Genomic DNA, 15925 nt, shown 5'->3' with positions numbered 1-15925 from the left:
TCTTTAGTTCTGATGGTGAACATAAAAATTACCACAGGAAAAACATTGGTCTAGATATTGCGAAAAATAGAAAAAAAAAATTCATTTCACAAACACAGACCTGATGTTCGTGCCAGTCCTTCCAATCAGGTTTTGAAGTAAATTAGGGAGTTTGCTTGGAAACATCTTGGGAAGTTATGTATTTGTTTCGAAGTTTTATGTTGAATCTGTCAGTTTATTACAAGAGTGGCCTGTTTTCTGGTTGTTTACGGACGCTGTCACCATAAGAAACTTTGTATTTTAATCTTCTAACGTGCTGCTCCAATAACTTCACTGTGTTTGCAATTTTCAGGGTGGTTCCACACAAACACAACATCTTTTATTGTGGCCAAATTTAGTATCAGATAAAATAATGCTTTACGTCGGGTCTGGATGTGATAACATTTAGAACTTTCCTTTTCGTTCGTTCAAGTAGCTTTTGTTTTATTTGTCTGGTAGTGAATGACTCGCAGATTACACAGAAAGGAAAGTTAGTAGCGTTATCAACTCATTTTATGGATTTCCTCGGGAAATGCTGAGTTAAATACACTTGAGACTCAACACTTTATATACCGACAACTAACTAAATCAAATGTGAAATGAAACAATTGTGATTTTTTGTTTTGAAGTATCATTCTTCATTTCAATAACACTACACATCATTGCAGTTGAAGATCATTATCTTTGAACAAACTTCCATTATTTATCTTCATTAAATTCCTCTCTGATGAATATTTCGCAGCAAATAAAAATAAAATGTGAAAAGAAATAAAGTAATAAGTCAAAATCATCATTAGCTGTAGTGATAATCAACCTTGTACTTCTACGTTCGTGTCAAATCTCACTTCAATGTTATATTCATCAACCGAGGCAAATGAGAAACTGTTGGTTTGTGCTAGTGGATTTATAACAACATGTTTATTACTGAAGGTACGATGGGAATTCTTCAAGAAATATTCGTTTATTGTGTTATACAATTGTACGTCATTAGGGATTCTTCAAATGGTGAAAACTTTATTAATTCGATACTGAATGCAGTTGTTTCATTCTCTGCAGCTGATATAAATGATGACATTATGGTTGGAACCATGAATTACAATGTCAGGAGGGTTTTAAAAACGATCATATTCATTAGTGAATTGGTAACTTCAAATAGGTAGTTTGCAGTGATAGCTTTTTAATAGATAGTTGATGTTGGACTCTTGTTTGTTCAAATATAATATGAAAAAAGTGGATGAATAATATTAGTTTCCATCACAAATAATGTTTCAAAATCTATAAATTTTTGGAATGGTGAGAATTTTATATCAATCAGAAATAATTTCGTTAAAATCTTTCGTCATTTTTCTTATTGAATTGCCAATTCATCAGAGTGACATTGGAATATTCAATGTGCTGTTGCATTTTCGTCCAACAATTCATTCGATTTCAGTAGTTTGGTTCCTGGTAAATGTTGTGACAGCTATTGTATACATGACATGTAATATGAAACCAAAAATTACTACTGTGTCGTATACCCTCGGGGTTTCAGGAAATACTTTTCAGAAAAGATAGGTATAACATACTACAACTGTCACTCAATGAAGTGAAGACCAACACGAAGACGATTCATACAATATCTTGTTACATTGTTTGACAAAATAGTGGATGTTGGGTACAATACGCATTTCAATAAAACTCCAGACAGAAAAGAATCGTTTGTGTTGAATAAAGGAGGATGACACGTACTTCGGCGTTCTTTAGGATTGGAATTGAATTTCATATATATAAAAAACATTTCGGACACAAGGTTTAATAATGTCTGATATTTATCACAGCTTGGAACTGTTGAAATTGAAAGTATTTTGTAATCGGTAAAATATTTTTTTTTATTTCGCTCGTTAAAATTAAAGTTAATATGGATTTGAACAAGCGTAAAAAAATCTCCTAACTCTACATTAGTGCTTTCCTAATTTGTTTATATATTTGTATAAGTAAATAATTTCTCCTATCCGCAAATAAACTACTACTACTAAAATAAAGGGAATTATACGCCTAAAAACTACTGGGCGATCGTCCATTCAGGTGCCTATTGCGTCCTCGGAGACCACATTATAACATAGAGGTATATGTGATCACTAAGGGCGCTATTAGTGCATGAATGACGAGCGATCAAAATCTTCAACATTCATGTCAGTACTTTTCCTTTTTTTATTTAATTTCCTAACGAATTCTTCAAAATTTCCTATGTATTGCGAAAAGTTTGGTTCGTCATTAAAATTTGGAAAGATGTCCTGATGAATTTGTCTCTGAGAAGTCTGGATGTCTCATTAACTCTGAAAATTAATTTTGCCGTCGAGGAGAAAATTGTTCTTATCTCCAGAATGATAAACATGCGTTCAACAGATAATTTCACGGATTATTTTCGATGCTCCCGACAAGACAGAAGACTATTTTCATGCTCCCGTCAGAATCCAGAATGAAAGGAAAGGAATTTCAATTAAAATACCATCTTCGAGAAATCCAGAGAATTCGGAATAAGTCAAACACTTCTATTATACAGTTTCAAATAACTAACCTCTGGGCCAATCCGGCAGTTTTTCTGTTTAGCGTCAGAGTTTAAAATAAACAAGGAAGTGAGGAACTTCTGCTTCAGACTCATTTCACCATTTTCAGAATCCATCTGCTGTGTTTCAGTCATTCTGGAAAGATTCAATTCACGTCTGGGTTGCACTGAAATTAGATAAATCTTTTTACTTACTCTTCCCATCCAACACAATCTCGAAAGGATCAGATGAATTATCTCCTGATGATGGCGTTTCATTCAGTTCTATTTACAAGAAGTAGTTTGTATATTTTAACTTCTTTCACCTCAGTTTGATATCGAAAATGTAACAACAATTTTCTCAACAGAAACACACATTTCTTCAAGTTGTTCAATATCTTGTGAATCCATAACAAAAAAAGAATAAAAATAACCAAACACCATAATTTCCAAGTGCTTACGCGACCTCCTTCCATATTTTATTGGTCGATTAAGTTGCACGATAAATTTGAAAAGTCTTAAAATAGATAACTTCGTAGACTACATATAATTGGTTCTTTATTGGTTGAAAATTATCTTGGGTTGAATGTTGAATTATAGACTTAAATTGCGGTTGATTCCGTGAGAATTACTGCAGGTGTCTAGGTGGTGCATCATTTTGGAGGAATTGAGATCGATAAGGTATAATTTAAGTGTTACATTCAAATTTACGGAGAAAGAATAAGAATCGTAATTTAATAACTTAGTTCTTTACCAGACCTGGAAACTGAAATAGAGCAATTTAGAGTGAAATATGAGAGCAGGTTCGGTAAATATTTATGAATGAATTTGCCGCCTTTGTGAATGATTTTATATTCACTTGCTGAAGTGTATTCATATGAGAGTATATTTTTATATGATAACTTAATTAGATTGAATTGCTGTGAGAACTATCTACACCCCATAAAGAAGCATTTAGTGCTGAAAAATCCAGTGAGTCCATCATTAAAGTAATAAATTTTCTCATATTTCAAATTGATGAGTTGATGATACTTTAACGGTCCATTTTGAATTAATGAAGTGATATGTTCCTTCATTCCTTCAAGTATCTAGTTGGTCTTGAGCTTTTTGTTGAGTGGAAAAAATTGCGGAGATGGTATAATTGCATGAATTTGCTAAGAGCAATATTCTAGTTAGCTTCACTGCTATTAGGAACATAATAGTTTCATAAATCAACTAATTTTAATATTCAAGTAATCTAGTTTATGACCAGAAAGATATGAAATTCTGCCCACTATTCGTATTTCCGACTAGATATAAAAATATTGTACAGTTCAGTCACTGAAATTCAAGTAGATTCACAGTTATGCATAATCGATTTATTGTGGTTCAAGGCTTGAGAGAATATTTAACGGCATTTTGGTGCCTGGATGGTTTAAACTGACTATTGACCACAAAATATACTCTATTCTAAGTTCTGTGGATTGATTTCATTTTTTTACTGAAAACATAGAGTAATGAACATAGATAGAGGTAGTATACGCAATTTTTACATGTACCCAACATGGTTAGATTACGTTGTCGGATTGTGATATATTTTCAAATCCACAATTTTACTATATCATTATGAATGTATATTATATTGAATGAAATATATTTATTTGAGTGATTCCCGATTAAATATGCAAATTTGAATATTTCGAATTCGATATTTTCCCTAATGGTCTAATTTATAATAAGCAGAATATTTATTATTTTCTGTATTTACCTGCTGAAATCCAAGGTTTGGCAACTTTTGCTCTCCTAGTGTCATCGGCTTTTTCACGTTGTTTGGCGCGCTTGAAGTTTAATTTCAGAATTTCTGATATGTTTAGGTATTTATTGCAATATATTTTGAGTTAATATGAAACGTTGATTCACTATGGGACATAAGTGCGTTCTTTGTGGATAAACTCATGAATTGAGTGACATATCGTATCACTGATATATTTTCATTTCCGCGCGCTTTATGTCAAATTTGATAATTCATGATGGGGACAAAATTTGCTTACTGAAAATGACATATGCTGCCTTTATCTATGTTTATTTATTCTGAGGATCTAGATGAAAATTGACACTTTCAAGACTTCTTGTTGATCACGTCATCAGAACCATGGAAAATACCAGAAGAATATCGTTAGAAAATCATAACCAACAATTCCTTGACCACAAAATCAATGGAGTATTGATCTGAAATAACAATTTCAAGCTTCGTGCAATTTCGTGTTGATAACATCATCAGAAATATAAAAAATATAAGAATCGAGAAAAAAAAATTATATATAAATATCAAGTTTTATCATCAGAGTAATACAAAATTCAAGCCGAATATCAAATAAAAAATTAAAGAAACACAGAATTGTTGCTTTTATAAGCGCTTGTTCATTCATGCGCCAATTGCACCCTAGAATATTCCTATATACAGTTTTGTGGCCTCCAAGAGCACGATTGTCGTATAAATGAACAAGGGCTTAAAAGCTCCAGTCTCGTTAGTGATTTCCTTATTATTTTTCTAGGTGGAAATCGGTCTGAAATTAGCAAAATCCCAGAAATATTCTCAATATCAATGAGCTGCTATTCAAGCATCTCGGAAATATATAAAGCATTCGATCTCTATAATTGCCTCAAAAGTTCTGATCACCGGTATCTGATGAGATCAATCTAACATGAAAGCCAGATACCTCCACCAGGATTCTTCAAGACCTCTCACATGCAATGGCAGTTGAAAAATATCGCGTACAAAATAATTTACTCAACATTCACGATAATGAATGCCTTCACCTCAATACCAGAGATACCATTCGTAATGGGCCGCCAACTTTTCCGTTTAAAACTTCAGTTTAGTGATTAAAAACCTCGGGATGAGTGTACAGCGTCATGCAATTAATCCAACAAAACAGTTGCATAGTTTGCTAATGAGAGGGGTCAATGATTTCAAGGTATCCTGCCGTAAAATGACACATGACGAGGAAGTGTTCTACGTGAGACTACTTTTTGCCAGACTGCAGCAACGGGCTGTCTTTTCCACCTTTGCACGTTTAATTACGCTGAAGTCCAAACCAGTTTAATTAATAGTTCATTTTAAAATTGTGTATTTCGATCTGACTGGCTGGAATTCAATTAAATTTCTTCTTGGTGCCAAAAAAGCACCCGTTGATTGTTGCTCTCTTCAGCTAATTCTAATTAGTGAGTAAGGTGTAATCAGACTGCTTTGGATATGGATTTAATACGTAATTACAATCGGAGTCAAGATTTGATTTCGTTCTGGATCGAAAGAGCTGCATCTATCTCATGCCTGAATCGGCGGAAATTTGTTTCTCATAAAATACATTGTTGTATGCGAATAATTATAGAATGGGCTTTTATTCCAACACGAATGCGAAATTCGAAAACGAACGACGAAGGAGCGAGTGTTCGAACGCATGAGTGTTGATTGCCTTCTGCAACGGGTATTAGATTATATTTTCTCTACTTCAGTCAAGTTTTGTGAAATATTGTCGAAATTCAATGAAAAATTCGGATTATACATCCTAGTGACTTTTATATTGTATCTTGGCAGTTGTGGCGACTGTTAGAAAAATTGACAAATTACGTAATTTGACTTTGAATCGTACGATTTGAATTTTGAAATAATTTATATTTACTCATTGAATTCGTGAATTATGTCTGACGAAATCAATTTAACACCACCAGAATTAAGAGAAATTGCAAATAATGTTGCAAATCATTCCATCATATCCAAATTATATTATATTGACAATTGACGTGTGTTGGAATTTGATAGGATCGTAAGTCAGTGTAAACAACCTCAAAACGAAAAATATAACTGAACACAATGCTGTAGTGAGTTCATTACAGCACTGTTTTAGTACTGAAATGAACTCATTAAGATACTGAAATAGAGAAAAACTTTTCCAACACGAAGTTGAATTTCCTATAACAATTATGAGTAGAAAGCTTGTTGGTTAATTTTACAACCAAAATGGCATAAAAGAGTAAGGAATACTGAAGTCCAAACCCGTTTAATTAATAGTTCATTTTAAAATTGTGTATTTCGATCTGACTGGCTGGAATTCAATTAAATTTCTTCTTGGTGCCAAAAAAGCACCCGTTGATTGTTGCTCTCTTCAGCTAATTAGTGAGTAAGGTGTAATCAGACTGCTTTGGATATGGATTTAATACGTAATTACAATCGGAGTCAAGATTTGATTTCGTTCTGGATCGAAAGAGCTGCTTCTATCTCATGCCTGAATCGGCGGAAATTTGTTTCTCATAAAATACATTGTTGTATACGAATAATTATAGACTGATGAGGTAGAATTATTCAATATTTACGCTTCGAGGTGGAAGATTACATGCTTGCGACATCTAATCGTATTGTGTACAAGTACGTGTACTTGGAAGGTGAAGTTAATTATGGTTAAAAAATACCGGAAGTAGTCTATAAAAATAAATACCTAAACCTCTTTTTCAATCTGCAATACTTGGTTTTATGGCAGGTTGATATTTTTTTGTTATAATTATTTGATGACTTTACCTAACTAGGTAAATTTGGTTCTTGATGCTACCACTTTCTTCATTGTTTGAAAATGGAAAATTGTTGAAAATATCTTCATTTAATTGGCGCTGAACACTATACAGAATATTTTAATTCAAAAAGAAATTAATAGAAGTGAATTTTGACGATTTCCATTTTGAAAATACAAAAATGTTATAGCTTTTGCCGAGGCCTTTGCAAAACATATAGTACTAAAAGAGATTTCAATTCGTTGATTATATGTCTAGTTTCTGATTAATGATTCTCATCAAATTCGATTCCCTGATCTTCAGTCTTTAAAAATCACTGATAGGGTTCTATTGTCAAACAAAACAAAAGTTTTCTATTGGAAAGTGGTGTTTTTTGCAAGAGTTTGAAATATTGGAAGGAAACTCATACACTATCAGTGATCATCAAGATTCTATTTTTAAAATTCAGAATTAAATTGAATTTAAAATTCAAATTTAATTGAAAAAATTGTCTGCTATGCCGTGATATATTATTATTCATCAAACTTGAACAAAGAATCAAATCAAAAATGGAATATTTTTTCGAAAAACTATAAACAACATCAAATTCAACTTTATGATACAATAACAATTGCGCTGATTCGTCTCAACCCTTATTTTAAAATTTAAATAGTGAATGTGTTCGAATAACTTATTATTATGCTATCACCGTACCACATTGATTCGGTTCCTCAAAGTCTCTCACGATTTGTCACATCTGTTGATATCGAACTCAATCGATAATAATTGAAACATTCTCTCAGGATAAAGCTCAAAGCGAACTCTATCAGAATTTCTTCAACTCAAGACCTTAGTAGCAATATATTCGATTCTTTAATCTAATTAGCTAGGACTTATAGATGAAAGGGAGCTAATTAAGTTAGAGAGAAACTAAGAGCAGAGAGCGGCAAAATCTTTCTGATTCAGCGACTCATAAAGGCTGCCTTTCAGACCCGTGATTTATAAAGGGATCACAAAAAGCTAAAGATGTCAGGAGCTGTTGTTCATTGAGTCTCAAAAGGATTCCGGTCAGATATTTTAATTCGGAAAATAATTTCAGGAAGATGAGTTTTGCTTTCTAATGAACTGACAACACTCATCAGAATAATCGCTTTAATCAATTTATTCAATATTCCTATTGTTTCATTATACCTCTTTCACCTTATATGAATTTTTATAAAACTTAGACCATTACTATCACTTAATTTATAAACCAATAAGAATTTTCTCTGATCAATGATAAAACCAATTGAACTTGACTAAATTTTTAATATTCAACTCCTTCTATTCTATTCTATTCTCTTGTCGACTTAGCTGGAGTTTCTCATTCAGCAAATGCATTCATTGTATCACCATCCATAAAAACGAATGAGCGATGACTCTCTGCAAGTTTCGATACATCATCTGAAATCCAATACCGACAGCAGATCGTTTTTTCATTCAAAGAATTTTCAACCAGTCTCCGCAGTTATATATTCTTCAACCTGTTTTTATCTGGGAGAAACCTTATTCTGCTCTGAAACTCTAGGACGTCCATGTCTTGAGAATCCGACACTTCATACGTTCAGGCAAACAAAAGATAAAAGGCAAACAGCCTGCAAGAGGAAGATGACAATACACTGTTACATATAGATTTACCTTTACTGGCACATATGTGGTTCGTGCAAAATATCACTTCTCAAGTATGCAAGTTCCGCTTCTTTGATAACACAAAACATGACTAGGGTATATAAGATATTGTAAGAATGTGCCTACTTCATCATTCACAATAGCTTACTATTTTCAATTCTCCTAACAATATGATATTCGTTTGTATCTCATTTTAAGTCCCATCAAAATTTAATAATAATAGTTCAGGTGCCAGGTTGTTTGAGGTGGAAAGTAAATGCAAAGTATATATTATATTTATATAGGCGAATGTAGAGTTTTAGAGCTCGTGGCCCTTGGTTTAATTTGGGAAGAGGGTAACAACCAATTTTTTTCGGAAACTCCGCTTCAAACGCAAAAGTATATTCTTAAATAAACAAGTTGCAGAATGGGCTTTTCTACCAACACGAATGCGAAATTCGAAAACGAGCGACGAAGGAGCGAGTGTTCGAACGCATGAGTGTTGATTGCCTTCTGCAACGGGTATTAGATTATATTTTCTCTATTTCAGTCAAGTTTTGTGAAATATTGTCAAAATTCAATGAAAAATTCGGATTATACATCCTAGTGACTTTTATATTGTATCTTGGCAGTTGTTGCGATTGTTGAGAAAATTGACAGATTACGGAATTTGAATCGTACGTTTTGAATTTTGAAATAATTTATATTTACTCATTGAATTCGTGAATTATGTCTGACGAAATCAATTTAACACCACCAGAATTAAGAGAAATTGCAAATAATGTTGCAAATTATTCCATCATATCTAAATTATTATATATTGACAATTGACGTGTATTGGAATTTGATAGGATCGTAAGTCAGTGTAAACAACCTCAAAACGAAAAATATAACTGAAAACAATGCTGTAGTGAGTTCATTACAGCACTGTTTTTAGTACTGAAATGAACTCATTAAGATACTGAAATAGAGAATAGTTATTTATAATACAAGTGCAGAAGGCATTGATATTCTTCCACGAGTTCAAAATTCAAAAACGAGCCACGAAGTGGCGAGTTTTGGAATGAACGAGTGGTAGAATGAGCCTTCTGTACGAGTATTATACATTATTTTTTCTAATTCATTGCATTTTTATTGAAATTAATGAAATATTTCCTTGAATATCATTTAGTGATTTTTGCATTGAAAAATGTTGGTTGGCAGAACTGATTTCTTTAAGGCAAATTGATGAATTGACAGATAAAGCCGTTGCGCAAAGTTCGGAGTACCAACATATAATAATGAAAGATAACCATGAAAACTGTGCGTTTCTGATATATTCTCGCACGATTTTGTTCTACAAGATGTGGAAGAATGAACGGAATAATCATAGAATTAGAGAAAAACTTTTCTAACACGAAGTTGAATTTCCTATAACAATTATGAGTAGAAAGCTTGTCGGTTAATTTTACAACCAAAATGGCATATAAGAGTAAGGAATACAGGAATAAATTATCGCATCATCTCATTAGTGGGATTAGTTTCTTATAAATATTGAATTTAGGGTCTCTTAGAGCTTACAATGCAATTCCATTTAATTTGGGTTCCAATTCAAGTACAAACTTGGAATATCCAGGCCACTTCCGAAAACTTGGAATCAATCCATATGATCTAGAGCTAATAACTAAAGTTTAGTCGTTCTATCATTTAATCTAGTCTGTCGCATCTGCGCGGTACCAATCTCATTAGCAGGCAACAACATGTTCTGCTGGCACTGAATCATGAGTAAATTAATTGCATTTCATTCCTTTATCAAGTTATCCACAAATCACGAACAGCATATCTGGCTTGATTTGATTCTAATTGCTATTGATAAGGCTGAATAGGTATGGAGTCTCCACTCGCAAATTTATTACTGAATGGAATTATTGCAATTATCCAACGTCTACGTCTGATCGTATTAGGCTATGCAAATCACACATCTTGAGATGAATATGTTCGTGAGAGGTGTTTGTTTGTGGCTGAATGATGAATGTATACCACCCGAATTCATTTCATGCAATAGATGGTTCATATTAGGCCAATTGAAAAGTCTCCGGTCTGATGCACAGATGGCGTTGCTAGTATTAAATCCATATGATTTTTAGTTAGTACCAACCTTCAAACTATACGTGTCAAAATTTGACAGCAGTCCTACCATTAGTTAGTGAATTCAGCTACTTTTGTTATTTGAAAAAAGAAGGGAAAACATAATTTCGCGTGCTGATCAAATATTGCTTTTTGAAGGGAAAAAATATAGTTGAAGCAAAATCTTGGCTTGATGAAGAGTTTCCGGGGTCTATACCAGGAAGATCGAGTACCATTGATTGGTATGCTAAGTTTGAACGTGATGAAATGAGCACCAAAGACGACGAAAACAGTTTACGCCTAAAAGAGACAGTCACCGACTAAAAAATCAAAAAAGTTCACAAAATAATTTTGAATGACCGTAAAGTGAAGTTGATCGAGATAGCAGACATTGTGAAGATATCATCTGAACATGTACATTTTATCATTCACGAATATTTGTACATGAGAAAGCTGTGTGCGAAATGGATGCCGCGCGAGCTCACAATCGATCGGAAGCAACAACGTGTTAATGGTTCTGAGCAGTGTTCGAAGCTGTTTAAGTGCAATAAACCTGAATTTTTGCGTCGATATGTGACAATGGATGAAACATGGCTCCATCATTTCACTCCGGAGTCCATAGGACGGTCTGCTGAGTGGATTGCACATGATGAATCCAATCCAAAGCGAGGAAAAACACAACAGTCAGCTGTCAAGGTTATGGCATCAGTATTCTGGGATGCGCAAGATATAGTATTCATTAATTACCTCCAAAAGGGCCAGACCATCAACAGCGATTATTATATAGCGTTATTGGATCGTTTAAAGGATGAAATCGTTAAAAACGGCCTCATTTGAAAAAAAGGGGCTGTTTCAGCAAGACAATGCGTCGTGTCTCAAATCAATGAAAACAATGGCAAAATGACATGAATTGGGCTTCGAATTGCTTCTGCATCCAGTATCCACCGTATTCTACAGATTTGGGCCCCAGCGACTTTTTTCTGTTCTCAGACCTCAAAGAATACTTGCTGGAAAGAAATTCAGAGCCCTAATTTGAAGTGAAAGACAAATCGTACTACAAAAATGTTAACGAAAAGTTGGAATATCGCTATTAATCGAAGGCAACTATGTTGAATAATAAAATCTAATTTTGCCAAAAAAATGTGTATGGTAGACCGTGGACTTTTCAAAGGAGTTTCATTTCGAATATTAAAATCGTTCAATTTCAAAACGCTTTTACAACAAACTCTTCGAACTGCCAAAGGCCACATTCAAAACGAAAATATTCAATTTAATAGCTTGAACAAGCCAGGAAAGGAACGTATACTTCTAATTAATTGTACACGGTGTAACTGGCCTCTTTGGCGGTATAGAACAGTAAGAATTGCGTGAAATGCTCAGCTGTGAAAAGATACCTTATTGCATCCTCATCGTGGTCATTAGGAAGTAATTAGCGATCGAAAAACTCTAGGAGGCGAGTGAAAGGTACGAAAGGACCTACTTAAGTGATGAATGCTCACCAGCAGAGTAGCTTAATTGGCTATTATTCGGCGGTAAGCAAATATGGCAGTCAACAAAAACTGATTCTGGCTTCAATTGCTAGAAAAGGCTCTAATTAGTAGACGATGAAAGTATAGTCTGAAATTCACGATGTCACGATGACTAATACATTTTTGAGATGAAACATACACTTGGGAATAAATATAATTGTTTATGTTTTAAATATATGTATTTATTTTATCTTAATAAATAAATAAACGAAGAGATCCAATGCATTTACATAAAATATTTCGCTTTTTCTCTGACCGTGTAGTTTATAATTGATGATATCGAAATAAATTTCACAAAATAGTATATTTTTCCCCCTATTGATATCTCAAACGACCCCAAATTTTTTTTTAATATATGCTATACAGGGTGAGCCAAAATGTGTACCAAGATTTCTGGGGATGATAGTACTTTGAAAAATAAGTATAGCTTGATGAATGAACTTATGGCCCAAAATGCATATTAAGGGAGATATATCCTTCCGAAGTTGATAAAATTAAAAAAATTCTCCAAATAACTTCTAAACGGTGAATGCCACCAGATTGAAATGTCGTGCATAAATGTATGTTGTTAAAACATTTTTTTTGTTACACTGATTTCTGATATTATTATAAAGGGTGTTTTAAGAGGGTAAGTCGTGAGTTTTTTGGAACAACTTCTATGGTTATCTATGAATCTCGCGATGAATGAATCTGCTGACATCATGTGACTACAAAAACTCAAATATGTACTATCACCCCCAGAAAGCTCGGTACACATTTTTGACTCACCCTGTATATTGTCGAACTGGCATTATTTCTGCTTCTTCATGAGAATAAAAAAGTTAGTGTACAAATTAATTTTCATTATTTCTCAATTTCAAATCCAATTCTAAAGTCAACCGAAGTGATTCACTCGAAAAATACACAAAAAACATTCGCATACTGTATTTAATTTATTTTATACTATCCAGTTTATGCCATGAGTTCCTCAATAAATAATAATATGCTGAAGATTCTACGATCCCAGAATTAAAAGAAATCACCCGCCCCATTTTCTCTGCAGTTTTTCCTTCCCATTTCTACCTCTTTTGACGGTTTCAGAAAGCATGAAACATTCAATTCCACGGAGTTCATGATTTCCCTGCTTAAATACCGTCGTGAAACGGTGAGAAATTCCGTATTTTTGCACCTTCAAGAACGTTGGTTTTAAAGGATTTCCGGACATGGCTTGTTTCTTTTGTCGAAATCCGTGTTGACAATTTTTGTTTGCATTTTATCTTGCTTCTATTCATCAGTCTTGTATACATATTTGTCTACCTGGATCCGGCGTCAGGATCCGAAGTAATCTTTTTTCTTCGTCGTCGGAGAATGATACAATATTACGTACAAGAGATTGAATAGAATGAGATCTTAGTGCATTCGAGTGGACACAACACTATAATATAAATAAGGTATAGGTAACAACTAGTTCCGACTCGAACAATTTCCTCTGATCCTCAGATAATTGAGAAATTATTTCTTTGTAGGAACATATACAGGGGCTTAGGTTAGGTAAGATTAGGTATTTCTTGGTAGGAACTACATACAGGTGGTTACCAAATAATTATGAAAGTTTATTTCATTAGAATCAAATATCGTTGAAACTGAATTCCTCAAAATTTTGCCGCCAAAAAACAATCATTTTGATTTTGACATGAGGCCGAGGTTTAAGAGTTTTGCCACTAGAACGCGAGCCCTTCTTTTTTTCGGCATTATAAAATACTTCAGGGAAGGAGTCGTTGTAAAAGATTATGCATTTTGTATTTTGTCAATGTTAAAATATGTTAGTGATATTGTTGAGATTTTGCGTGTTGGTATCTACATACGAAATTTTACGAATTGAAATTCACATAATTCACGAATTTAATGCGCTATTATAAATTATTCCAAAATTCGAAACGTACGATTCAAATTCAAATACCGTAATCTGTCACACCAACTCTGCCAAGATACAATACAAAAGTCACTAAGATGTATAATCTGAATTTTTCATTGAATTTTCGACAATAATTCACAAAACTTGAGTGAAATAGAGGAAATATCGTCTAATACTCATTACAGAAGGCAATTTCAACACTCATGGAGCCCATTCTTCAACCTTTTTTAAAATACACTATTCAAAGTCGAAAAGTTCTCCGCAAACCCTCATTATCCTCATAAAATCAAAAACAATGATATTCAGCCAATATTCAAATTTTCATAGAAGCAGCCATATGTTACAAGATAACACAATTTCCTTGTTTCTCTCGACTATCTTCCAATAATAAATAATAAGGTTCCTCGACTTTTCGTAGCGATCTTACTGCTGATAAATATACAGCGCGGGCTCAAAAAACTAATGAAATCGAAAAGACCCTGCACACATCTTTGATGTGGCGAGGTTTACTATAGACACATTAAAATTTGTTTGGCGTTTGGATCTGGCTGGGTGGTCCAAGCCGCCTGCATCTTCCACTACTATATCACGACTATAGCGTTTTCTAATAGACATGTTTGTTGTTTCAGCTAATCGACGCAAGTTACCGAAGTAGTCCTTCTTTCCAGACCTCGGCTGTGATAGTGCTGTGCTCTGTACTTCTTGGACTTTTTGTCTTCATCGTCGTCATTGTTGTGTGGAAGTGAGTATCTCTTAATTAACATGTGGTGGAAGAGTGGTTGTTCTGAAAGCTTAGAGTCATGCTGGGCACCGTTATACTCTACGCAATTAGATCTAGTAGCTTCGATGGATCGTCGAAGATCAGATCGAATGAAAGAAACGCTCGAATAATTGAGATATAATCCATTATTTAGAACAACGTGATTTGATCACGTGTGCGTTTCACGGTTAACTGTTACGTGAAAATGTGAAATGTTATAATAACTGGTTTCATACTATGTCAGAAAAAGAATCGGGCATTGGTCAAGTGAACACAAAAGATACATTTATAATTATTTATTGTATCGACTTCAAAATAGGTCTCTCGTAAAGTGTTTCAAAAACATGTTAAGGAATGGACTTCAATACTCCTAAAGAATTTACGACAAAACTAGAATCACGAAGAAATTTAGAACTTTTCTATTGAATGCTATAATAGACAAGAATACATCCCCAGATCAAATAGAAACACATTGCTCGTATAACAACGAAGAAATTTTAAAATCAAATATCAATGAAATTAAATTCCTCAAAATTTCACCGCTGAAAAACGATCATTTTGGTTTTGTCGACATGAGGCAGAGGTGAAGTTTTGCTACTAGAATTCGAGTCGTTCTTATGTTTTTTTGGCATTATAAATTCCTTCTGGAAAGGAGTCGTTGTAAAAAATTATTCATTTTGAATTTTGTCAAAGTTTAATAAGTGACAAAAAGGGCATGTCAAATAAATGAATTACAAATGAAGCTCAAACTACGCGTTACTGTTTAAAGCACAATTATTATGACATCCTAGTCACTATAAGAATCATTCTGAACAGGCTTTTAATATAACATTATAAAGTCGTCATAGTTTCCAATAATCGTTATACCGTGGGTATAAAGGGTGTAAAAGAAAATATTTTCAATTTTTTTTTGCGATGTATTG

The 15925-nt window shown here is 33.5% G+C and overlaps 1 protein-coding gene across 1 annotated transcript in view; it reads left to right on the top strand.

Annotated features, from left to right (window-relative positions):
* Positions 1-15925, top strand: part of LOC123670557 — a 77479-nt gene that overhangs the window by 26390 nt on the left and 35164 nt on the right. The window contains exon 3 of the mRNA XM_045604052.1: positions 14872-14984. Within this exon, the coding sequence (XP_045460008.1) occupies positions 14872-14984 (113 nt within the window). The remainder of the gene's footprint in view (positions 1-14871; positions 14985-15925) is intronic.

This window comes from Harmonia axyridis, chromosome 1 (genome assembly GCF_914767665.1).
Source record: "Harmonia axyridis chromosome 1, icHarAxyr1.1, whole genome shotgun sequence".
In the NCBI taxonomy this organism is placed as follows: Eukaryota; Metazoa; Arthropoda; class Insecta; order Coleoptera; family Coccinellidae; genus Harmonia; species Harmonia axyridis.
The sequence above is the reverse complement of the archived record's forward strand: the minus strand, read 5'-3'. Positions and strand labels throughout refer to the sequence as shown.